A 27,080-nucleotide genomic window follows, 5' to 3' on the forward strand; every position below is an offset into this window, starting at 1 on the left:
ATTTTACCAACGAATAAAACCCATCGCCCCCAACAAAATACGTCGGACCCAGAAGAGAATAAGATTCATCCTGGGCCCCCAAAATGAAACGGGGTCCCCGACTCGGAAGGTTATCGGGTATACCCCTGTGAGGGCCATGGAAAATATTCATTTGTATTCATTTTACTAACGAATAAAATGCAGCGCCCCACGCAATCACTCCGGACCGAATTCCGGACTGGAAATATCTTCAGCTTCTGCTATCGGAAATTTTTCAGTTTTAAAGCAGCAAGAAAACAATGAGGTCCATCAAGGGCCTCTGGAAATTAAACCTTTTAACTTCCCCATGAAGGTACATGTGCAATGTACCAAGGTACCAAGACCCCGTATGTCGGGAGCACCGGTGATTTATGTATATTATACAATGCCGGCATGACCCCCACAAGGGCAGGGCTGACAGGGGCTGGAACGATTCTTCTCACTTTTTGATTTTTCACGCTATAAATTAACCACAGAGGGGCCCGTGAAAAAGCTGGTTTGGGGCCCGCTATCTCTCCCATCCTAGGGGTCCCTACTGTAGGAAGTGGGAGCCTCTCGGTACATACACATAAATTAGTCCCGATGGGGGGCATGCAAGAGTTGGTCCCAATATGCAAGAGGTAAATGAAAACTTGAACCAAAATTGTAACCGACTTCCGTAACCCAAAAACGTAACAGATTTTCGTTACATAAAATCATCACTAATTTCTGTTGCTTAGAAACAGGCCCTTTTCGAGTTTGGGATTTTATATTATAGAGTAGATAATAATAATTCAAAGCAAAAAATATCGAAAACCCTTTAGAACGTTGTTCAACGGACGGCTTTTGAAACGACGCAGGGCAAAGCATATGCACTCAATGTGTGTATATATATATATATACCATTTTTAGTGTATTTTCAAAAGCCGGGAGGGGCAACGCCCCCCCCCCCAACCCCCCCAAATGACGGTCCTGCTCAAGAGGTTAACGAAGCCACGCTGGAGATTTTTTTTTCCATGAGATGCTTCAATAATTTGGTGACAATTTCAGTAGAACATTAAATTGCCCAAGAATCATAGTACATAAAACAAATGATATATAGAACATTCGTTAAAAAATATACACGAACATACCCTAACCCAGCGGTTCTTAATTTTTTTTTCACTCACGGAGTTTCGTGGGCCTTTCATTTTAATTGATTTATCATATTTTGTTTATTCATTTCATTTTCCTCGACCGGTCGCAGAGCCCTGGAAAATGCATACGGAGCACCAGTTGAGAACCGCTGCCCTAACCAAGCTACTAACGAGTGAATTAGCACAAATATAATTAGTAATAACTGGAGGAAGAACTAATAATTTGTTCTCTTAGCACAAGCTGTAGTTTTCTGCGTGGATGATGAATGAATTATAGGATTCGGAATAAACCTCAGAACAGTGGTTAAATTTCATAGGTTTGAATATATATTCATAGATACGAATAATAAATATTTTTGTCAAATCAATTAACAATCTCTAATTTACAGGTAAAAACTTTCCTTTTCTTTCTTTCTTTTTTTCAACTATAACGTGGGTATTTGCGCCCTTTTCAAACCAAGTAATCCTTCTTTTCTCAATAAGCTATTCTTCTTTTCAAACATTGGTAAGTTTGGGGAGGAGAGGACTGTATTGTTGCAGGAAGGGGCAGTTTGACGACACTGTGTACCTGTCACTAACCGTACAATGAGATGGGGGAAGGAACTGGTTCCTGGCGAACGCATTTATGAGTTCGAGCCGAAATGACGGTAGTTGTCTTCGGACTCATATATGAGTCTTCACCGTTTAGAAGGTTAATGCATAACGAATTGATTTACCTGGTACCGTGGAACCTCCCCTAACAAACACTCCCTGTTAACGGACACTTTTCTGATTCCCGTGCAATAGGGCTTTAATGTTTTTCACTCCCCGTTAGCGGACACAAAACACTAAAACCAATCAAACTCTAATTTAACAATTTTTGGTCATAAACCGAGAATTTATCATATTCAACAAGATTATGTCCCAAGCTCGTGATGGTAAATATAATAAATCGTCAATTAATTACTTTATTAACTCATCATAAGTATGGTCTAGGACAGTGTTTCTTAACCTTTTTTTGCCCGTGGCCCTCTTCGAACCATATTTTCTTTCTCGTGGCTCCCCTGTGTTACCCAGAGTTTTCGACCTTCATTTAGGAGCAAGATCCTTTAAACGTATTGAATTGATTTTTTCAGCTAATTTATATTGAGCGAAAATTTTGTAAATAAGATTAGCCTACATTTATTGAGCCCCCGCTAGTCCGAGTTCTATTCAGGGCTGTCTCAACATCATGGGCGCCCTAGGCAAAATGATGCTATGGTACTTCCCATACTTAGCTGGAAATAAACAGCCTACATATTTCCTACTTATTTTCAAAATTTATTGCGCTATACAAAATATTATAAGGTGGGGCTCACTTATGGACATGAGACCCCCCAGCATGACCCCTCACAAGAGTGGGACTGACAGAGCTGCAGCCAGGGGCCTGATATGGTTTTCATCATGTTTTGTTTTTCACACTATAAATATAATATAGAGGGGTGCTACAATGTAGGGTGTGAGGCCCGCGTGGGTCCATGCCCTACTTCGGCCGTCTTAGGGCATGGTTTTATGGGTGGTTTTGTTTGATTCTGTAAGTGTACAGTCATTAATATAAAAACTTTATATTTCTTCACACGTTAATTTTTCTTCTCAGTTCTCAGAAGCCCTCCAAACCACCTGTCATGGCCCCTTTCTCCATTTTCTTCCGTGGCCCCCTTGAAGTATCCCAGTACCACTAGGGGGGCCATATGGCGCCCGGTTGAGAACCACTGGTCTAGGATCGTGAATTCGAGTGGTAATGCTGGTTTTGTTTTTTGATACCTTGTGAAGATTTACATTATAAGAGACAATGTGACACTATAAGAATGATGATATTGTTATGAATGTTTTTGCCTGTTTCACACTTATTTTAATTTAGTTTAATTTTTATTGCAAAATGTGTGTGGTGCACGTGGCATGTACGGTTAAAAATAATCTATTGGTTTAACGAAGAGATGGAAGGGTACAATAACATACAAAGGGTTATAAATTTTTACATATTTATCATAATTTCCGAATTTATTTGGGAGTTATGCATAATCACTAGCAAAAGGAATGAAAAAATGCAGTGAAATTTAACCAAACTTTCCTTATCAAGACGGTGTATCACTTTGACGGTAATTAAAATGTATAGGGGACTATTTGAAACTGAAGTCCAACGTCGTATGAATACAAAAGTCGTGTGTGTAAACGAGGTTCCACTGAATTTTTCCGAGCGAACACCCCGTTAGCGGACAAAATTTTTGGTCCCATGGGTGTCCGTTATCGAGAGGTTCTACTGTAATTGAAAGTTCCGTCAGCATTATACGCCTGCAATAAAAGTAGCAAAATACCAATTCAAATAAGTTGAATAATTAATAGTTAAAAATTAATATTTATCTATTTTACCATAAAGAAAATCATAATTTGTTTTATATACAGGGTGTCCAGTAAATCCTAATTCCGCCTTTATCTCACCAACCGTTCGTTATGCAGGTATGGTTTTAATTGAAAAAAAATGCTCAAAATATGTTCAAGAATCACTTAGTACCAGTTTGGAGAGTGGAAATACAGTGTCGCATAAAGTGAAAAATCTGAATTATTATATGGTTCCCAACCCCCGAGTCCTCTAACTTCCAATTACAAAGTTCTTGCTCTTCCTCTCTCCTGGGGCTGACTGAAAAAGTCCCACGTTTCCAAGTGCAATATTCGCTGAGATATTTGACCTCAAAGATCGGGAAAAAGTGGGGAAAGACCAGCATGAGATAACGAATAACGCTTCTTCACCTGATTTATGGTGTTCTTTCCCCAAATTTTCCTCGATTTTTAAATTCAAATATCTCGAATATTGCATTCAGAAACGCTGAAGTTTTACGGTTGTCCCCAGGATAAAGAGGGCAACAACTTTGTAATTAGAAGTTAGAGGACAGGGGGACCGTAAAAAAATTCAAACTTTTCACTGGATGGCACACTGTATTTCCACTCTCAGAACTTGTACTAAGTGATTCTTCAACATATTTTGAGCATTTTTTAAAGATTAGAACCATACCTCTATGACGAATGGTTGGTGAGATAAAGGTCGAATAAGGATTTACGGTCACCCTGTATATTTGTTAGGAAACAAGCACCCGAGTACTGCACCTCGTACAAAAATTTAAGATTTTAAACCTTTGGATTTTGTTTTTCATCTGTCCGTGTTAAGCAAGTGGTCCGACCGTTTTGACTGAACATTAATCTTTCGAGGAAGATGCCACTCTCCGTTATCCATACGAAGGTTTGTAAGTTAGCTGGCTGACACGAAGTTATATTTAGGAAAGAGAGAAAATTCAACTTTTACTCGGATAAGTCGCCATCTGGTGGCATTGTCAGCTATTGTAAGCTTTGACCTGAGTTAGGTCCGACCGTCCATGTACGATCCCGTTCAGTGCACACGAGCTCCAAGGAAAGATTAAGATATTCGTTGCCTCTGTAGTCTAGTGCGTTCACCCGGAAAGTGAAAGGACGTGGGTTCGATTTCCCGAAAGGACAGTTGAATTTTTCTATATTTCCTGAATATATCTTCGCATCAGCCGGCTGTTAAAAAATTTCGTACACGAATCTTTCTAACAAACACATCTGCAGTCTATCTTCTTCATACAGTCGACACTCGTTATAACGACCCCACGTTGTAGCGGTCATTCCATCACAACGACCGGTAGGATAAGTCCAAAATGTTTTCATAGAACAACTATCATATATGCTTTACTTTCGATATAATTATTATCTCCCAATGTAGCGTCATTTTTCGATGGGGATATCGATTCGTTACATCGAGTGACGACTGTATCCTGCTTTAATATTTTGCCACACAATCAGAATGTTTAAGGTATCCGACTACATTTCTTGTCACTTTTCTTTAAAATGGTTCTGGAGTGAACTTTAAATATATTTTTTGATAGAAAGTGTCTCGAAATGGTCAAAACAGTGACAAAATTTTGGTCTATCTATTATATTTTCTATGAAAAAGTCGTTTTTATGTCAAATTTTAGGCAAAATTCATGTGATATTCGAAACACGATTGCAAAAAATTTTATTAACGAAGTGCTTTGTAATTTTCACAGTGCATTTAGCTAGTAATGTTGCAGGTTATGAAACAAAATTTAAAGGATTGCATGATATGTTCATAAGTTATACCAAAATATGTTTGAGTAAGTGTGAATTTTTTGAAATTTCATCCTACATTTTGTCTATAAAACACTGTAATTCAAAACATATATGTGATAGGCCTTAGATTTTGGTTCATAACCTCAACAATATATAGCAAAATATCTCATTAAAATTTCGTAAGGATGCAATGCATCAATTTTTACAAATCATGTCACAAAGTCAAGTAAAATGTCAAAAATAGCACATTCTTCGTAAAACACGTTTAAAGTTTTTATTCGCGTATTACTTGTATGTAAAAACGCAACCCTAAAGTGAACGAACTTTGATTCTAAGCATCATATAAACAAAACAAGACCCGTTTTGGAATCACAACAAATAGGTCTTTTATAAAAAATGAAAAAATGAAAATCCATATTTTCTTCCAAAATGACGTTTTCAGCGTAGTCGGATTCCTTAATTCCTGCGCGGTTAACTAAATCAATCGGTAACATCTATAACCGACATGTTTTATATATCTTTCACATTCTTCTTATCCGTCGTTAATTCTGCAATGTTTCGGAAGAATCAGAAAGACAGAAAAATCCGGAAGATTTCAGGGAAAAATAAATACAGACAAAATACAGCGCAAATACCCTAAATTACCTTTATATCACAATGTTCCCAAAACAATAAAGTACAAAATTAATTTCCAACATTTTAGAATCTTTTCTGGTGACAATAAAATCTTAAGAGAAAACAAAGTCTCGGAAGAAATCTCTAAAAGCATCATCCAAAAGAGAGGGAGAAAGAACACTACGTAATAATAAATAAATAAATAAAACTTTTAAGCCCTTAACTGGTCTTAAAAGCTTTTTGTGTCTCACGTATTCATTCTCAGAGATTCAAGGGGGAAAAAATATATAAAAGTCCATAAAATTCGCCATATAAACGTAAGAATATTATCAATAAAACATGAAAAAGAAAAGAAGACCGGACAAATTTTCTGTTGGAAATACGAACCGCTCTTTAAGAAAACATTTTTAAAACATAACTTTTGCCGTTATGCATGATAATAATAACCGGGAACTCTTTCGGAATAAAAATATTCACTGATGCATCAGATTTTTAACGTCCCAAAAATTAAAATTTAACGACCGTATAAGACACACACACACACACACACTTCTGTAAAAAAATTTAATAATAAAAGTAAAAAATTTCTGCCGCTCAGACAACAAAATTTCACATTATTACTCTCCACGAACATGATTTTTCTACTCCATGCGATTAAATATTTAGATAGCATTAAAAGATGGAAGCCATCTTGTATTATTATTTATTTGTTTATCTATCACTATTATAAAATTTTCCATCCGAGCGGGTGGAAGAGATTCCATTTTTAACGTAATGATTTTATCTTTTAGAAATTCAAGTGCCACTTAAGAGCGTTCACAGAAAATTAGCACTTGGAAGAATGCCGTTAAAAATGCAGTAACGCTTTTGTTTTGGGGCGAAAAGATGGAAAAAAAAAAAAACCGTTTATTATTATATTCCAGCGTTAATATTTACTGTGAAACAAATTGTTCATATATATATATTCAAGCGTAACAACAGTAGTAGTTATTTTAGTTTTATTCAAATATTTTACCGCATCTAATATTTTTAATAGCGATAAACTTCCCCTCTGAAATGCCTTTAATTTTTAGGGAAGTTCTCTCTCTTCAGTAACCGCAAAATTATAAATTAAGAAAAGTTTTTGGGGTACTTTTCTCAATAAATAAATAACACTAATTGTACGGTAATTTGCTTAGAGAAGAGTGTGTTTTTTGTTTTTTTGGTGTTTTTTTTTTTTTCAATTCCCTTTTGTTATTTATTATTATTTTTCCCGTTTCCTAATAACGTCGAAAAGTCCTCTCTCCTTTCTTCGCCTCCCTCCATTTATCTCTCATAATTAGCGACTAATTTTCAGGGTAAACAATTATCACGATTAAAGCAATTCATGTTTTTAACCCACAACCATCTTTCTCCTTTAATTATTAATAATAAGTGACAACACACACACACAGAAGAGGTTTTGATCGAAATAACTTGCTTTTGCTTGGCAATTTTTTTTTTCTTTATTGTTCCGGGGGCGTTCAACGAGAACAATTTCCGAGGAAAATTCCGATATTAAGTTTTAAAAGAAAAAAAAATTTGATTGGAAATACAATAGCCCATTTATTTTAAAGAATTGCAATTTTTTTTTATTTGATTCCAAATAAATGTATCGAGATACTCGATACGTACATAATTAAAAATTATATTTGCTCAACTAAAATAATTTCGAACATCTTTACATGTCTTTGTTGAATGTACGTATTTGTGGATAAGAATTGCATTTTTTATTACCGTTATTGATTCTTTCAATATTGGTGTATGTTTTCTTGAAAAAATTAAAATTAGAATTTCACGAAAGTAATACTTATTATCCTTTCCCTGATATGTAGGGAAAATACTGTATATTATATCTGATATATATATGTGTATGTATATTATGATAGCGTCACTGTAGAACAAATACAACGAAGAAACTTATTTTTACCACTAAAGTAGAAAAGGTGGCCATAACTGATTTATAAATATAGATTAATAATAATAAAAAATGTGAATGATTTTTTTCATTAAATTTGATTATAATATACATTGATGTTATTTAACAATATTGTATAAAATATTTTGTGACAGAGCCTGGGTGTCTCGCGGTTTCTCCAGTTCCTGTATAAAATATACAATTGTACTCTTAATAAATTAAGTGGTCATTCTGATTTTGCAGACCTATACTATATAACCGCACAATCTGTGTGGTTACTTGGTTTATAGGCAAAATTGGAAAACTTAAGCCTAATTTTGAGAAAAAGGAGATTAATTACATAGATTGTTGCTCAAACTTACTCATAGACATGAACCAGAAATTCGTACATTTACTTATTATGACTTTATTGAATTATATTTTGTGTTAGTCGCATTTGTGAAAGACATTTTTTCAACGAAGCTCATTATAATTCATGATTTTTGTAAGAATGAAGGTAATTTTTAAATAATTTATGAATTGTGTTACAATGAAGAAAACAAAAACTACAAATGCTCAGGTTAAAAACTACAAATTGCTAGTCATATATGTTAAGATTTCGTTTTTTGTGAAATCTATTTTAAATCAGAGGGGAAGACTTGCCGTAGTACGCACTATATCTCTTGCCAAGGGCTTTTATAAGCAGTTTGGCAACAGGCAATCACAAAATTATTATTTTCCTGACAGCACTGTTACGGCAGTGCTGATAATAACGTCGAAAAGTTGTCTTTCCCCGCATCGCACCATTTATCTCCGATAATTAGACTAATTTTCAGGGTACACAGTTATCACGATTAAAGCAATTCACGTTTTTATCCCTAATTCTCTTTTTTCCCCTTAATTATTAATAATAAGTGACAATACAGTTGTGGTTTCGATAGAAATAACTTGCTGTAACTGAGTTTTTTTGTCGCTACGGCGGGCATTCAATGAGAACGATTTCCGATATTTATTTAGAAAAAAGTTTTGTTTGTGAATATAATAGCATTTATATTTTAAAATATTATTCATTTGATACAAAATAAATGTATCGAGATACTCCATATATTTACCATAATTAACAATTTCACTTACTTCATTAAAATGCGCCGCCTGGACAATCGAGTGGTTAGGAAGCTAGCTTCTCACTGTGTAGGTCTGGGTTCGGGAATGGGTGTCTACTAACACTAACAAATTCCCCGGACAGATCAGACGGATCTCTTGGGAATACGTGATGATTGCATTAAATAATAATAATAATAATTTCTCCTGCATGTTTACATGACTTTGTTCAATGTATGTACGATATATAGATAAGAATTGTAATTTTTTTCTCAATTAATATTAATTCTTTCAAAACCAGTGTGTGTTGTCTTGAATAAATTAGAATTTGAATTCCAGAAAACAATTAAATTCTTAAAATGCCACGTTTCTCCAACGAAGCTAAAATTAGTTCATAACTTGTGCTAAAAATCAGAGATGAAGGTAATTTAAAAAATGTGTTGTAATGAATATGACTATAAATATTCATGACACATATTTTTTTTCTTTTTTGCGAAATACATTCTAAATCACTGCAGACTTTCTGTAGCACCGTATTTCTCGCCGAAGGTTTTTTTTTATAAGCAGTGTTCGGCAACTTCAGTGGCCATTGACAACATTTTTTGGAAGAACTGGCGATCTCACGTATGTATGTGATGTCACGTACGACCCTAATATCCCGTCTTGTTTCCGACAAAATATGGTCGTAATGAATCAGCACTTTAATTATTAATGCTTTCAAAATCGGTGTGTTTCTTTCGAAGAATTAAAAATGGAATTCCATAAAACAGATAGCTAGTATCATTTCACTGATAAGGGAAATACATCTGATATACAGGGTGTCCTGTAAGTTATAATGCGGCCTTTATCTCATCAACCGTTTGTCGTAGAGGTATGATTCCAATTAAAAAAATGCTTAAAAGACGTTCAAGAATTACCCTGTACCAGTTTTGCAAGTGAAAATACAGTGTGTGTAACAAAATAAGAAAAAAAAAATTTTTTTAGACGGTGTCCTTGTCTTGGAAAGTTGTTGCCCTGTATCTCCAAAAGACAAAAGAAAAAAATCCACGTTTTCAAGTGCAGTATTCGCTAAAATATTTGAATTTGAAAAATTGGAGAGAGAGAGAAGTTATGAAAGAACAGCAAAAAATAACGGACACAACGGTCCTTTCCCTTATTTATTCCGTCATTTCCCTGCTTTTCTCCAATTTTTGAATTCGATTACCTCAACGAATATTGCACTTCGGAACTTGGATTTTTTTTTTTGGGGGGGGAGGGGGGTTGGTCTCAGGGCAAGCAGGGCAACAACTTTAAAATTGTAATTTAGAGATCAGGGGGACCACATAAAAATGTAGATTTTTTTTTTATTTTGTTACCCACTGTATTTTCACTCTCAAAACCGGTATAGGGGAACTTTTAAACGACTTTTGAGCATTTCTTATATTGAAACTGTACTTCTACGACTAACGATTGATGAGATAAAGGTCGTATTAGCATTTACATGACACCCTGTACATTGTGATAGCGTCATCTGTAGAGCAACTATGGAGGAGAAAATCATTTATATTACTAATGTAGTAAAGGGTGACGAAAACGTATTCAAAATGAAAAGTTATATAATAAAAAATCAAATTTGAATGAATTTTTCCGATATTGATTATAAAATACAGTAGTGTTTTTATTAAAATTACGCAATCCTACTCTATTACCCACTCAGTCGATAAAGTCATAATCTGTATAATCGCGCAAATGAGTGTGATTATGTAAAATTGATGTCTAATGTTGAAGAAACATTACTACACGTTTAATGTTTCGACTTGTTCATTGACATGACCCGTATGTGCAGGGAATTTTCCCATTTTCCTGTAAAATTTTGTGTTTTTTTTTTAACTGAAATATATATATGTATAAATCGGTTGTAATGAATTTGACTATAACTATTCTTCTATTCTCATATCAAATACTGATTTTTGCCCCCGTGAAATGAGTTTTAAATCACCGCAAATGGGGACTGAAATCTCGGTCCATACTGGAATATAAAACTCTTTCGTACGCCGCAGAAAGTTGCCGAACGCGGAATCCTTCGTTTGTCACATTTCTAAAACGTGGTGAAAGAAATGGTGTTCGAACACATTATTGCTCTTTTTCCCCCTTTCCTTTTATCTACTTTTAAGACGGGGAAGAAAATGCAAGAAGGCTGCCGAGATTGTAATAGTGCTCCAGTGTTGCGCCTTAAATATAAGTATATAGTAACAGATATTTTAGCACGCAAAATTTAAACCGTTATGCGTCCGAAAATAAAAATGCATGTACAGTTTTGTACCACATGTTGTTTATTTTCATGCTACATATTGGTTTGTAATCCAACAAGAATTTCATTTTAAGAATTATTAAAAATTGTATTGCTTTTATGCAATGTATGACAGTAAAGGTTCTAGCCTTCGAGCAATATTTATGTGTGCTTGTCTTTTATACAAAAAATAATATAGTACGGGAAAGTGGACAGAGCAAACAATTATCCCGAAAAATGATTTCTAGACAATGCATTTATAGGTCAAAAACAGGGACTCTCCATGGAAAAACCGGGACGTCTGACTACCCTAGCATAAGATGAATCCCATTATTATTTTTTTCCCGAAAGAGCCCCGAATATTTAAAATTTACCAATGAATGTTACGGAAAGACCCTTAAAACTACTGTAATGGGAACAAAGATTCCGATACATTACTCCAGTTGCCGTATGTGGGGGGCCCATGATCGGGCCGCTAAATATCAAGACCATAAAAATAGCTAAAATTACGTTGACTACAGATCATGGCTGCTAAAGAACGCATTTGTATGGAATTCCACGCATACGTAGGAATACTTGCATGACCGTCGATGAAAAAAATTAGCATTAAAAAAAGTGTTTAATTTTTTTTTTGTTTCTTTATATGCCTGCGTCGGGCATGATGTTGGAAAAAATGCATGTCTAATCGAAATTTTTACATGTCCAGGGCATGTCGGGCTCGATTTGTCCAGCCTTTACAAGTAAATGTGCCATTTGGTTCAGTAATACCACGTAGTTACGCAATAGGTGAGGACCGACGACAATCGCGGAAGTCGAGTTACAGGTTTTTTTTATACATAGAAAGACATAAGTATTACATAATTGGGACCAAATTTTTGAAAGAATAACTGTTTTTTTGTTTCTGACTATAATGCTGTGGTACTCTTCAAGGGCTCCGTAAAATCTAACTGCAATGTAGTCAAGTAAAAAAAACACTCTATATTCCACTAAAATCTACGTAAATTAAACTGATATTTAAACACTTTAAATACTTCGGTAAACATGGCAACACCTCGGCCCATCGAAAGAAATTAGCTGCTTGTGTTTGGAGGCACGAAAACAACTTCCAGTCATGAGTTGAAAGTAGTTTTCATTTTTATATACTGTAGCCTGTCAGAACTTAGTGTAGTTTTATCACACATTATGTTCCGAAACTCCGAAATCGCGCAACTCGGGGAAGCGTAAGACGGGGTATTACCATATACCAGATCACTTCAGAGCATTTTTCACGTTTTGCCGCATTTAGAACTGTCCTTCGTCTTGGAGTTATAGGGTCGATTCCTCCGAGAAAGTAAGCCATTACGAAGAATGTCAGCTCGCATTGGTGTCCGAAGCTCAGATAACCGAAGAAAATCAATTTGTATAATCCTATGGGGGAATGATGGACAACTCGAGGCTATGGAGCTTATCTCACGACCGCACAGATAGTCGATTCAACTCTACTGTCGGACGCAAATACCTTCGGAATATAACAAAATGTCTTCCAGCTATACGGGAAAACGTTGCCACTATAATTCCATCGAAGTCCATCGCCGCAATTGAGTGAAATTATTGATCGTGGAAACATCATTGCCGAGCGACGAGGCGCTAACTGATTGCGTCAAAACAAGGCGAGTAGGGATACTGATGGTTGATGAATGAAGTTACAATTATACGCCTCAGACACGATCGCGCGTAATACCGTTAGACAGTCCGCCGGGAGGTTATTTGGCCATCACATGTATTATCGAGTTAACTTTGAAGTCCGGATGTACCATCAGCAGTGGATATGTTTGCGCTTAATATGGTTGATTTATCGGGTTCACGCGCTTTCTGGTACAATGTACAAGACCGCAATAAAATTAAACTCACCTCGGACTGTGAATTTCACATCAGGTGACGTCAGTGAGCTCTCCGTGAAAGAGGTTTGCGTGACCTGGCATTGCCAGAGACCGTCGTCCTCTTCGATTTTGCTGTTGTGGATCTTGATGCTGCAGTCGCCGTTCGACGGTTCCCTCAGGAAGTCGTACTTGCCGTCGATCCGCCCGACGACCCGTCCATCTTTCAACCAGGCGCACTCGCCCCGTCTGTTGAGAACTTTGCAGTTGAGGAGTGCTGTGTCCCCTGGATTCACTTCTTTGGCGGAGGGCTGCTGCGCGAACCTCTGGTGCAGGGCCTCCGGTGTGGCCCCTATTGCGAGACCTGTGGAAATGAGAGAATTCATATTACATGGTATGCTCAGATCCTATAAGAACATTGCCAATAATATCATAATTGTGGCGATGTGGTGATCTTTTGTTTTTTGGATGGTGCAACCTTATGCTATATGGGTTATTTCTTCTGCGTAACGCAAAACAATGTACACGGGCGCATTCTGAGTCATTCTCAGACTCTAAACGTCCATAATTTGTAAACTTTTTCACCATGAAAAAATGGTGCCTTTCTTAGGTACTTTTCCCCGTTACCAATAAACGGGTAATATAATTTCATCAGCAAAAATATGCCTTCTAGAAAACATCGAAGACAATTATACATTACTGTATTACATTACATGGGAGAAAGACATCCATAAACTAGAACCCCTTCCTCAACCTATCAAATAAAACTCTTACAATTTTTCGAGTGGAATTAGCCACTAAATTTTTATTACTGTGCCGTATGAAGAAACAATATGATATGATATTAGTTAATATTATTAAAATATAAGTCAAATTATCAAGTTTGCGTCAAAATTTTAACAGTTGTTGTTTGTGTGTGGTAATTTAACATCAGTAAAACTTGCAAAGTATTAATTCAGGCCGATCTTCAAAGTACCTCGGGTTTAAAGGAGTACGGGGAATCTCTCCCTGAGAAAATTTCAGCTACTAACCTTCAAAAATCATTTTAAATTAACAGAAATACAGTCAAACCTCGTTAGTGCGTCACCCGGTTAACACGTCACTCCGCTTACCGGGTCACTTTTTGTAAGTGCCAATTGTCCTCAGGTAGGAATTGGCACAGCTATGGCTTACTCCGCTTACTAAGTCATATTTTTGCTCTCCCAAGAGTGACTCATTAACGAGGTTTGACTGTATATAAAGATAACATACAGTATAAAGGCATTTTCTTGCGATATTTTAATTTTTTTTTACTCTGCAACATTTAAAAATATGTTCAGTTTTTGATTGTCTTGGAGACGGCCTTCCTCCCGTATGCTTTCTCTCCTGCGTACTACGCCTCTGGTCACAAACATATGAACTGAGCGATGTCACTTCGCTAGAAAATTTCGCAGCAACGTATAAGAGAGAGAGTAAAAGGTAAAAGAAAACTTATCTTTATGCTACGCGTGTGTAGGCAACATAACGCGAAGAGTCACGATTCTAAAAACTAGGAAGTGAGGAGAGAAATTCTTGGATTTTCAATAAATGAATTTTGGATTCAGAATAAAAATTAATTTACTAATTGTTCGTGTTTTCTCATTAAAGTGCGCAGAAGCACATTTGTGATACTTGATTAGATAAGGTTTTCCTTCAAACTATTTTTAGTGAATTTTATGTAGAATTTTAATGCGCTATATGAAGCGATATATATGCGCTAAATAGCTGAATTAATCCTCTGAAGGGCAGACATTTTGCGAAAACCCATATAAAAAAAAAAAGTAAACAGGTGCACCCACTATGAGAACCCCCCCCCCAACTCCTTAAAAAAAGAGATTTGATATACATCAGGACGTTTTTATTAAGGAAATTCTCTCGCGACATCTTACATCATCAACGTTACCACACAAGGGGGTTGCGACCAACACTTCGGGAACCACTGTATCAAGATTATAGAGGTGAAGAGAGCTAACACTTTTCACATGGTCGTATCTTAAAAAAAATGTGGCAAATTAATATTCTCACTTTCACTAATTTCAACTTTGCCTGGTTTTAATTTACTATACAAAAATTGCCACGTTTTTAAGTATGTCTTAAAATGTCTTTAAATATGTCTTAAAAACGTGGCAATTTTTGTATAAACTAATATTCGCCTCAGGCGGCAGAATTTCTAGGGCCGGCCCTGCTCACTAGATTAGTAATTTTTTCATGTCTACCCAATGCCTAGCTTCCGGCACATGTAATAACTAAATTAATGTACACCTAATTAAAGAAACTTAACAATATCCCGCATGATAACACATTATGTACATTAAATGTGCGAAGTGGTGGAGAGGATGCGTGTTGTTACTTAATTCTTCAGAGGATTGAATGTGTGTAAAATCAATTCGATTTTGAGCCTGATCGCTTTAAGATCAAGCAAATTAATTCAAAAACAATCAATTTCTATATTGAAAGTTTTAAACATTTTGATTGATTCCTATTATATCGATTCATGTAACAAGAAGTTTCTTTGATAGAAATCTGATGCATGAAATTTTCCATCAACTTCCCAAATGGAGCAAAATTATCCAATGATCTTCTCAATGTTTCTCATTAATCCTAAAAATATTTCTCATTAATTTTGAAAATATTCTTCGTTGATCCTGTAAATGTTTCTGATTAATCCTGAAAATGTTTCTCAACGATCCTAAAAATATTTCACATTAATCTCGAAAATATTTCACATTAATCTCGAAAATATTTCTCTCGTTAATCATAAAATAATTTCTCATATCCTGAAATTGTTTCACATATCCTGAAATTATGTCTCAAAACTAATGAAATTATGTCTCAAAACTAATGAAATTATGTCTCAAAACTAATGAAATTATTTATCAAAACTAATGAAATTTTTTATCAAAACTAATGAAATTATTTATCAAAACTTATGAAACTATTTCTCTCAATCAGTTCTGAAATGTTTTCTTTAAGTAGTTTTGAAATGAATTCTTGAGTGATTCTGGAATCCCCCCCCCCCAATACTACCGGTTGGAGATTTCCGTATGGCGATATGGTACATAAATAATACTGCCAATATTTGCTGATATCGCCAGAAAATCTGAAATCATTGCCAAAAACGATGACTAAGGTAAATAAAATTGTCAATTATTGCTAAATTTGACAATTGCGGGAAATGAAAATATGGAAAATAGAGCTTGGGGAGAGAAAAGAATCCCTCTTCATTTTAGGCTGAAATACGCAAAATATTGCTCCAAAATATGAAATTATTCCTCAAATTCTAAAGATCACGAAAATGTCCCTAAAATTACTAAAAATCATGAGGAAATGTTTCAAAATTATTGAAAATCATGAAAAAATGCTCTTCGCGTAAAAATAATAGCGAAATATGCAAAATACATTGAAAATAGCGAAATACGCAAAATACATTGAAAATAGCGAAATACGCAAAATACATTGAAAATAGCGAAATACGCAAAATACATTGAAAATAGCGAAATACGCAAAATACATTAAAAATATGCAGTCACACAAGGTGTCCCTGAACTCGTGGGCCAAACTTTAAGGGAAGGTAAAAGGCCCACAAAGAAGCATTTTCTGTATACTAATGTGGGGTCGAAAATGAAAAGCTTTGGCGGAAAAACGCGAAATGCTGAGGAAATGAAAAAAAAAAATGAAGAAAAAACTTTTTATTCACACATTAATAATTACAGTGAGTGCGCAAATGCGCCAACACCAGCATCGATACAGGCCTTGCAGCGTCTATCAAGTGATTGGCGTGTACCACCAATTCTTGGCAAGACTTTTCACATAATGATGTAAATAAAAAGCATTTTTCACCTTTTTTGATTGGCGTTTCGTGTTTTTCCGCCAACACATTTCTTTTCCGACCCCACATTGCATACAAAAAAAAAAATAAAAAAAAATGTTTCTTTATGTGCATCTTACCTTCCCTTGCAGAAGTGTTCAACCTTTTTCCAGTCGCGAGCACTACCTGTACCCCAATCTTCAAAAGAAGAGCACCCTTACGACACGTTTCACATACGAATTCATGAAATGAGAATGATTTCAATCCTTGAATATAATTTGTAAAAGGAGTTGAATTGGGAAGTTGATCACAAGTGCTCACAAGCAAGAAATCGGACACGAGCACCGAGGGCTCCGAGTGCTTCAGGGAGCACCGCGGTGCTCTCGAGCAACGGGTTGAAGATGCTTGACTTAGAGTTTGGCCCATTATTTCAGGGAGGACATCCCGTAGAAATCCTCTCTAGCCCTAATTATCACATTTCAAACCGAATGATTTCGTATCATCACCAACTTATATAAAAAAAAAACATAAAAAAAACCGAAAGTAGTATAGATCGGTGATCTTATCTAAAGATACCTTCGGAAAATAAATTCAGGAAACATAGAGGATTAAAAAAAAGGGGAAAAAATAGGGAAATTTATCACGAGGATGAATGAAACGGGGAAAAAAGGGGGAAAATTCCCGGAAAAAATAGAATAAAAAAACTTTTTTTCCATTCAAAAAAAAGAGAGAAAATGGGGGAATCGAAACAAACGTATTGGAAGAAATGGAACGGACATTATAAAGATTGGTTTCGCCGAAGTGAAAAAAAGTAAAAAGAGGGAATAAAGGTCAGTCGGAAAATTGATATCTTTCGAAACTATCGACGACATCCACGAGCAAGAAAAAAAAAAAAAACAAACAGCAAGATATCGGATCTCTATTTTTCTGTCTATTGAATTAAAGAGCACCCAAAGAAACGCCTGTAACTACTACTATTACTATATCCAAAGAATCAGGTATAAGATGGAATGTAAGATTAATATTGCTCACCAGGAAGAGAGGTCCCCATCAATCAGTTCATATTAGGTATTTATGACGGATATGGTAAATTATTATAAATGAAAAATTCTTTTGTGATTCTCATGGTAATATGAAAAATAATACTATGATGAAAATCGACTTTTTTCATATGAAAATATCAACTGTTTTTGGATCTACTTCAATTTTAGATTTTAAAAAAATCATCTTTATTTATTATGAGTAGAGCTATATACAGTCTAAGCTCATTAGTGCGTCACCCGGTTAACACGTCATTCCTCTTAACGGGTCACGTTTTGGAAGTCCCAATTGTCCTCAGGCAGGAACTGGCACAGCTATGGCTTACTCCGTTTAACGAGTCAGTCCGCTTGCTAAGTCATATTTTTGCTCTCATTAACGAGGTTTTACTGTATTATTAGGCTTAGGGTTTCTATGAATTTACATATTTTTTTTCATGATTTTGCACAATTTATATATTTACGAAATATACCATTTTTTCGTGATTTTTAGTCATTTAAAAACATAATATAATTTCAGGTTTTTAGGGGATCCCCCCTCCCCATTTTTGAACTTTTCAGCATTTATAATGAAAATGAACTTTAACTTTCATAGTTGGTTGGGGGGTTCCGTCCCTCGTTGTCTCCCTGTTGAGCATTCCTCCCCCTGCACCCATATTACTTTACTGATTCTGTGGAAACAGAATACATGCTACACATGCATACCATACAGTATATACCATATCAGGTTGTACCTGAATACCCTTGTGTTGGGACAGGGGGTGTGTCCATGCAACTATACAAGTGATAATTGTGGTGGTAAGTACCAAAGCTTATTATATGTAGTGGCTTGTAAGTACTATCTTGGAGGCTTTGTAAGTACACTGGAGAATTTCCGTCCAAGCAAAAATCTGACAGTCGAGTGGTTAGGGATCTAGCTTCTCACTGTGCAGGTCTGGGTTCGAATCCCGGTTCGGGCATGGATGTTTCCTAACACTTACAAATTCCCTGGACGGATCATGCTGATCCCTTGGGAATACGTGAGGATCACGTTATTATTAAAAAAAACAAAAAAATGCATTGATTACATCAATTATTGTCTATCTCATACTATTTTCCTGAAACTGATGCTACCGGATATAAAAAAAAATAACCGGATGAAAAATTTTAGGTCTGTTTTTGGGTTTAAAGGACATATTTTAGTTTTTACGGTGTATTTTCAGTTCTTTTAGGACATGAATTCGGTTTTTTTTACAGCATTTTCTGTCGGTTTTTATGTCATAGAAATCCTGGCCTAGTGATTATACTATATAAAATGTGTAACAACATTTAATAATTTTTATAATTTATTTAGGTTTTTCATATCATAATGTTCAATATAATTTATATATTTGTCATATTTCATAAACTGCAATTCTCAGAGTGAATATAAATCGATTAGCCTTGGAAATTAGTCATTATATATACTTTTTACGAGCATAATATTTGAACAATTAAGATTATTTTGTTTCTTATATAGGTTTTCAGCATTCATTAAACAATTATTTGATATTTTGATCAATATGGTAGTTAAGCATTAAAAAACTGTTATACGTAAGTTTTATTTTCAATTTTTTTACTTGCGTTTATTTTCATTATTAACGCCATGTTGTTCCAATATTTTTTAAAAAATAAACCTAAAATCTATGGATACGTAATTGATTAATTTCTTAATTTTCCAGGCGAAACGACTATTTTAACTAATACAGCCAAACCTCTCTATTTCGAAACCGCGAAACCGAAAAAATTTCGCGATTGAGAGTTTTCGAGAAATAGTGTTTTTTCAGTAAAAAAGGAAAAAATACGCCAAAAATGGAGAAATATTCGACTCATAAGGGCTGAAAAATACCGTACTATACTTTACTACATACTAATGAAATTATTGTTCAAGTTACACAATCAATGCTCAATCACACTATATGTAGATACACTAAAATACGTTCAATTTTTTTTTGTTCTCAATTTAATTCTATTTAAATACCTTTTTTAAAATAATCCGTAAGCTTAGTTTGATGCATATTTTTTTGCTCATTGAGCCTTCTCAATTTCATCTATACTAGCAGCAGCTGCAAATATTTCGGGTCCTATCTTTTAGTTTGCTCCAGAACATGACATAGCGTTTTTATACAGCATTTTTCACTATTACTTTTTTTCTAATTCCTCTGGGGCGTTTTCTGCTGTATTTTCGTTTTCCGAGTAGGTCATACATTGAGCAATAATCGGTGTCAGTCAAGTTTGTAGTGAACTGTCCATTTCCAAACAAAAAAAAAAAAAAAAATCGGAAAATGAAATTTTTATAAGCGTTTTTAGTAATGCCCCTAACGTTCCGAAATTTCATCTCCAACGTTGTTTTGAGATTCGTTGAAATTCGAGATCTGAACCGCCAAGATTTGATCTGATTCATCACTGAGATGACTGACAGCTTTCTTGAACTAATTTTGAATTGTATGTCTGCTGACTTTTTGCCATGCTACACAAGCCATCCATCCTCTCTCCCCGCCAATTATAAATAGTATCCACCAACGACTGACAAGACCCATCAACACAATGGGCTGTTTTACTGAATAATCCTTTCTTATGCTTCTTTTTCACCTCCGGAGGAAAACCAGATTTGTGCGAAAGAAGAGAAAATTCCGTGTTTTTTCTTCCCACTATCATTGGGTAGGCCTTCGAGATAAAAGAGTTTTTCGAAAATCATTTCGAGACAGAGAGGTGAAAATGCATTGATTAAGCACTGTAAATACAATGATTTTGTTATTAATCGAGAAATGGAGTTTTTCGAGAGATAGTTTTCGAGAAAGAGAGGTTTGACTGTATATGATTGCTTTTACGTGTTATATTACGCTATTTATAAAATGCAAGGGGGAAAAAATCAATCAAGTGCTTACAAAAAAAGAAAAATAATAAGTTATTATTTTTATAAAAGCATTTATGAATGCATTTAGCCTTATTTTAAGAACCAAATAGTTTCCTTTATTATCAATTCGTATCCAGTTGCATTGATGCCATGCGTTTTGTCACGCACGCGAGGAGTTACCTTTACATCTTTTTCTTTTTTTATAATCGAAAATTTACAAAAAACAATAAGTGTTGGAGAATGCAAAACACGCGTTAGCATAGCATTAGACATACAATCAAAAATATGAATACCAAATTTGAAATAAATCAGTTTTTAAATAATATATTCAACGTTATTTCTTTGAGGCTTCCTAACCATTTCGGAAGCTACGAGACCTCTCAACATATGTACGCAAACATGGCGGAAAAACAACGTTTTAAAAGCTAAATTACAACTCTTTCTTATCGTCATTCCTCCGACTGTATTTCACTTCTGCTCCGCTTGATTCAGTGAATGCACGCGCACAAAGTTACAAAGTATTCATAAAAAAGACGTGCACAAAACATCTATGCGACAGGTACCATAGATATAATTTTGTTGTTTTTTCCCCCCCGAATGTTTGTTTTTCAGATTTTTTCCACTCTTTTGCTACAACTATAATGAGGAATCCTCGTAACAACAACAACAACAACAAAATAGGGATTTCTCCTCCGTCTCTCTCCGGAATCTATGGCAGGCAAGCAAGAAGCAGCAGATGCGACATCAATTTTATGGCGTTCCCTTCGCTCCTGAACAAACGCATGAATACATAAATAAATTTACGGTCGGAAAAATACGTGTATACGTTATATGTATAAATAAAGACCGCGTCACTCCCTTTTATCTTCAAGAGAGCATTTTTCGGATACATATTTCTTGTTTTTACAGTCCACAATCCCTCTATTAGACTAACGATGCCGGTATACAGGGTGAGAGAAATAAGAAAAGTCCATATTGAAGTTCTTTTTCTTGGAAAAGAAATTTTTATCTAAGTTCTTCAGTTATAAATTATTAGAGCACTGAACCATTCCTTAAGGATGTTTGGAACTCTATTTTTTCCTCCCTCTTCAAAAACAGTGTTATAAGTTCTTTATTTCTCTCTTATATTTCTAGAAAACTTCTAGAACAACGTCACGCAACTCTCTCATCTGTTAGGACAGCTCAAATACACATTTATCTTCCATTCCTTGTCCTTTTAATGATCACTTCTTCAGTCTTTTTTGATGGTGTATCATGTACGGTATTGTTTTCCCCCCGTGGAAAATTTTAAAATTCGATTCAATTATTTTCCTATGAATTTGATGGTTATTTTCTATTTATATATATATGTGATTTCAAAATGATTCGCCGTTTGAATTTATGACGTTGGCCGTAAAAAAATCTCGATAATGATATATATGTGTGCTGTACGGATAGCTTGATAAATGATGTGCTTTGTATCTTTAGATCTTTTTTTTGTTTTTTCAACCGTTTTCTGCGGATCACTGGACACGGTGATGTTTGGAGTAAAGCTTCCGTGAAGCTAAGATATGGCGTGGTTTGTTTTTATTGATGGGATGACATACAGTGATAAAAGACGTTGGATGTGGCCGAGTTTGCGATACTGATGTGTTCTCAGATATGTTTGTGTCATATTTTGAATTATATAGTTCTCTGATTGTAATTTTCAGGATATGGTTTGCAATATGGTAATGTACATAGTCTGCAATATGCTTTTGGATGTAGTCTGTGTTTTTTTTCCTCCTAGATATGGTTTGGAACGTAAGCTTTTGGACAAGGTCTTGAGTGTGCTCTTTTACGCATTTGAATTTGGTTGTTTTGGACGCAGGCTTATATCATATCACAGTCAGCATTATAGTTTACTGAATATGGTTTTGTTCACAGTCTGCAATATGATTATCTGGATATATCGTTTACTTCTGAAATGCAGTTCTCTGTATATGGTTTAGTTTACAGTCGTGCCACGGCCGACTAGACATTCAATTAATTGTTTAGTGGGCTATGGTCGTGCCCAATTAATCGGATAACAGATACGCCGTTTAAACGAGCAAAATCCTCTGGAACTAAAACTTCTCCCATAGAGGAAATATTAAAGTTTCCCGCTCAATCAAATAACTTCAGAAAATTATCCCCGCTTAGTCAAAATTTGATTAAGCTACCTATTAATTAATAATTATTAAGCTTACGAATAGTATAAGTAATAATAATAATTCACACTAGTATTACGAATCACACGACAACTGTTAATACCTATCAACCACTATGCATCTAATAGTTTTATAAGATAAACAGTTGAAATTAATGACAAGTATGTTACAAAGATAAAGAAAAAAAACCTAGACTTGAGAGTGAGTACAGACGTTGAAGTGTGTGAGTTGCCTTTAGTAAGCACATTTAATTACATAATTTTTGTTCTGAGTTGAGACCATAGATGACGCTAACTTTTCAATGAAAGTCAAAATCTTAGGTTTAATGTAATATATTTTTCATTTCATTCTGATGCCTGATTTATTCCAGAAGCTTTATTAATTTGGCCCTTCATTAGTTTTCAATATGCAAACTATACAAACGGTATTAAACAGCAATTGAACTGTTCTCCCCGGATAATACAACACACCTCTTAATTGGATATTCTGTGCTGGAACCGTTGATATCATTTTTAGTGTAGCCGCCTGAGAATCCGTATTTTATATAAATTAGTTACACGTAATCTTTCTATTATAAATAATGTTTCAAGAACTGGTTTGATATTAATAACAGATTATTTATTACGTTAAAAGTGGAGATACATAATTTCAAGCACGGGAGTCAAAATGACCAAGCCGCTTACTCGCTGGAGACAAAAACGTTGTGTTTACAAAAGCGCCCTTGCCACTACATGATAGCAAAATAACACCTTTAGGTTTTACCCTTTTAAATGGCTAAGTGTATTTATTACACTTTCTTTGTTCTTCGGATCGGTGAAATATTTCAAAAGCTACTATTATACATGCGAGAAACATCATTGAGGTAAGATCACTGTGACCATCTATCGAATAAAAACAGAACTGACTCTTAAAAATTTTCGAATGAAATTGGTTGTTGGTTTTAAACCGGTTTGCAGCATAAAAATGAACAATATATAAGTAGTGGGATTACTTGGACGTACTTCCTAGCTGGGTCCAAGTAACCCTATTTTTATTTTTTTAACACGCTGCTCATTATTTTACTGTGTAAGTGATTCTCTATCAAGCTACAACTATTGTTATGTTCTTAAGAACTATATATGAAATGTAAATTTCTCTTCACCTTTTGCGTGTGACTACAGTGTGCAAAAAAAAGTGAAGGTGAAAGTTATCAGGGCACAAAAATTCGTATTTTTGTCGCAAAGAAACATAACCGGAACTAGGAAGAGACGCGAATAGAGTGGAAGCAGTTCAGCACATCAGACACTAGCTAGAGATGTTACCTGTTGAAGGGATACCTATATTTGCATAACAGCAGATCCAGGAGATATTTAAAACTTTTTTTTTTAGTCTTGAGTTCAAGTAGCCCCAGTTTACAGTACTGCGTTTTTATGTTTTTCTGCGGAAAACAAATTTTGGCAATCCGTAAGAAAATGCAATGAGTTCAGTCAGTCAAGGAAAAGCATGAAAACATATTATCCCGTATTTTGGTGCATAGGATTTTACGTTAATGTGCAGCACGAAAAATGGATACTATATATGATTTTAATATATTATTTATTTTCCATACTGCATATCGGTTCAAAACAATCAAATATGTATAGACTAAACGAATGAGACGTTTCTTGATGGAGAGACAGAATCGTTAATATGAGAGATTTAATTAAATGATTAAATTATATGATACATCAGAGACCCATCGGGAGCGCATTTTCTTGCATGCGTCCGGTCTCACACTTCAACATCGAATGATACTAAAATGATAGTACCGCTACATGGCAGGTGTCTTTCTGCTACGCACCTACATCTAAAGAGCAGGTGGTATTCGCTAACATTCGGCCACCCTGCTACAAGAACGTCCTCGTTCACATGATACATTATTTTGCACAGCACAATTTTTCTGGAGTATATCAACAAATACACTAATTGCAAAAATAAATTATGGAAACTATAAAATACGATACACAATATAAATGTCAAAATATAACAAAGTACAAAAATTAGTAAACACACATAATATGAATTGAAGTCAGAAAATAATGACAGTTCTCTTATAGTTCATAGTCTTTCAAATATGATGGCAATTTTCTCGCCCTTTTAGGACGGTTCACTCTGTTTGAATCATTGTCAGGATCGCAATATTCCTCTCTCGGTGTACATGCATTTGATACATGATTATCGTTGATTTGTTTCACTTCACCATCATCATCGTCATTGAGCTCTGAGTCAATAACTTGATCTTCATCGTCAACAAGATGGAATAGTTTCATCTGAGATGCATGGGCTGTTGTTGTATAATTTTGTCGTCTTCCTCGCCCTTGACCACTTTGACGAAAATCAGTGATCTTATATGTGTCTGATGGCAGTATTCCAGCAACCACCATTGGACCTCGGTACTTTGCTTGTGTTTTGGTGCTTACTCCGGTCTGCTCTGGTAACCGTCGTACCACTATCACATCACCAATAGAATATTTAAAAGCAACGCTGTGATGAGCATCGTACATCTCTTTCATTTTCTCTTTTGAGTCCAGAATATTTTCTCGAGCTTGATCACGCAATTTGTTTGGTGACTCATATTCGGAAGACGTTGGCAATAATTCCGGTGGGAAGTAACCGGGTCTTTCGGGTTTGTACCCATGCAGAAGTTCAAAAGGGGACTTGCCTGTGGACTTACTGGGTGCCCAATTTATTGATCTTTGCACTTCAGGCAATACTCGATCCCAATCCCTATGCGACTCAGTTTTAACAGACGAGGTTATCATAGGTATAAGAACTCTGTTTATACGCTCGACTTGACCATTTGCTTGTGGCCTTTGACTACAGATAAGTGTATGTCTGATTCCATGCAATTTACAGTAATCTTCAAATGCTTTTGACGTGAAGCAGGTTCCTCGATCAGTTATAACACGATGGGGAGTTCCATAATCATTGATGAATTCATCAAAGTACTTGAGTACACTTTTCGTGGAGCAATTAGGACACGGTCGTAAACGAACAAATTTCGTGAAGTTATCAATAATGACCAAAAGTTCTTTGTTGCGATGAGAACTGGATATCAATGGTCCTAGGAAATCCATGTGAATAATTTCAAACGGTCTTTTACCTGGGAGTATAGGGTTCAATTTCCCTTGTTTCTTTCCTGACGGTGCTTTTGTAAATGCACAGACCACACACTGTCTCACATGTTGTTTGACGTAGCTCACCATTTTTGGAAACCAAAAATGTTCTCTGATCATCTGTACTACTTTTTCTGCACCATAATGACCTGAAAAATCATGATATTTCACAGCAAGGTATTTTCTCATGGTTCGTGGCATCACAAACAACTTTCGTTGCTTGCAATTAATTTCTTCGATGCGATAAAGTATACCTTCATTCAACTCATAGTTATCAATAGTAGATTTATCATGATGAGTACGTTTAGATACTGGCTTCTTGAGAACGGAAATAATTTTCTGCAATTCTTTGTCCTGAGACTGAATAAGAGAAACTCTATCTCTTTCGTTGGAAATGTAAAATGCCTTGGGATTTACATTAAATTCGCTTGGACCGTTAGAACGAATCCCGTCATACGATGTATTTTCGCATTCTTCCACAGGTGAACGACTGAGAGCATCGACGTGCGTCATATTCTTTCCAGGACAATGTTTCACCTCATAATCAAATTCGCTAAGTTGTTCAGCCCATCTCGAAATTTGAGGCTTAATATTTCGTTGAGTGTTCAAGTATATGATAGCAGAACAGTCGGTAACAAGCGTAAATTTCAAGCCAAGTAGTAACGGTCGAAGTCGCGTCATTGACCATACAACAGCAATGAGTTCAAGACGACTGGAGTGGTACTTTTCTTCATTAGGATGAGTTCTACGACTCACACAGTACACCAGCCTTAGATTGTTGCTATTGTCACGTTGAAGTAGCATACCTGCTAATCCGACCGCACTTGCATCAGTGTGCAATTCTGTTTTATCACGAGGATCGAATAACTTTAACACCGGTTGTGACACTAGTTTTTCTCGCAAGATCGCAAAAGCATTTTTTTGTTCATCATTCCATTCAAATAACTGATTGTTCCTAAGTAAACGGTTAAGAGGAAATGCTATGATAGCATAACGTTCTATGAAGCGCCGAAAGAAACCAGTCAAACC

General features: G+C 35.3%; 1 protein-coding gene across 2 annotated transcripts in view; it reads right to left on the reverse strand.

Moving 5' to 3' along the window:
• LOC149083583 (kin of IRRE-like protein 1) overlaps nt 1-27,080 on the reverse strand; it is a 495,202-nt gene that overhangs the window by 189,608 nt on the left and 278,514 nt on the right. For both annotated transcript variants that reach the window (XM_089234100.1, XM_089234101.1), the window contains exon 2: nt 13,046-13,375. In XM_089234100.1, the coding sequence (XP_089090226.1) occupies nt 13,046-13,375 (330 nt within the window). The remainder of the gene's footprint in view (nt 1-13,045; nt 13,376-27,080) is intronic.

This window comes from Pholcus phalangioides, unplaced genomic scaffold (genome assembly GCF_987345545.1).
Source record: "Pholcus phalangioides strain wild (caught in Gottingen) unplaced genomic scaffold, Ppha-v1.0 ptg000008l_1, whole genome shotgun sequence".
NCBI classification, from domain to species: Eukaryota; Metazoa; Arthropoda; class Arachnida; order Araneae; family Pholcidae; genus Pholcus; species Pholcus phalangioides.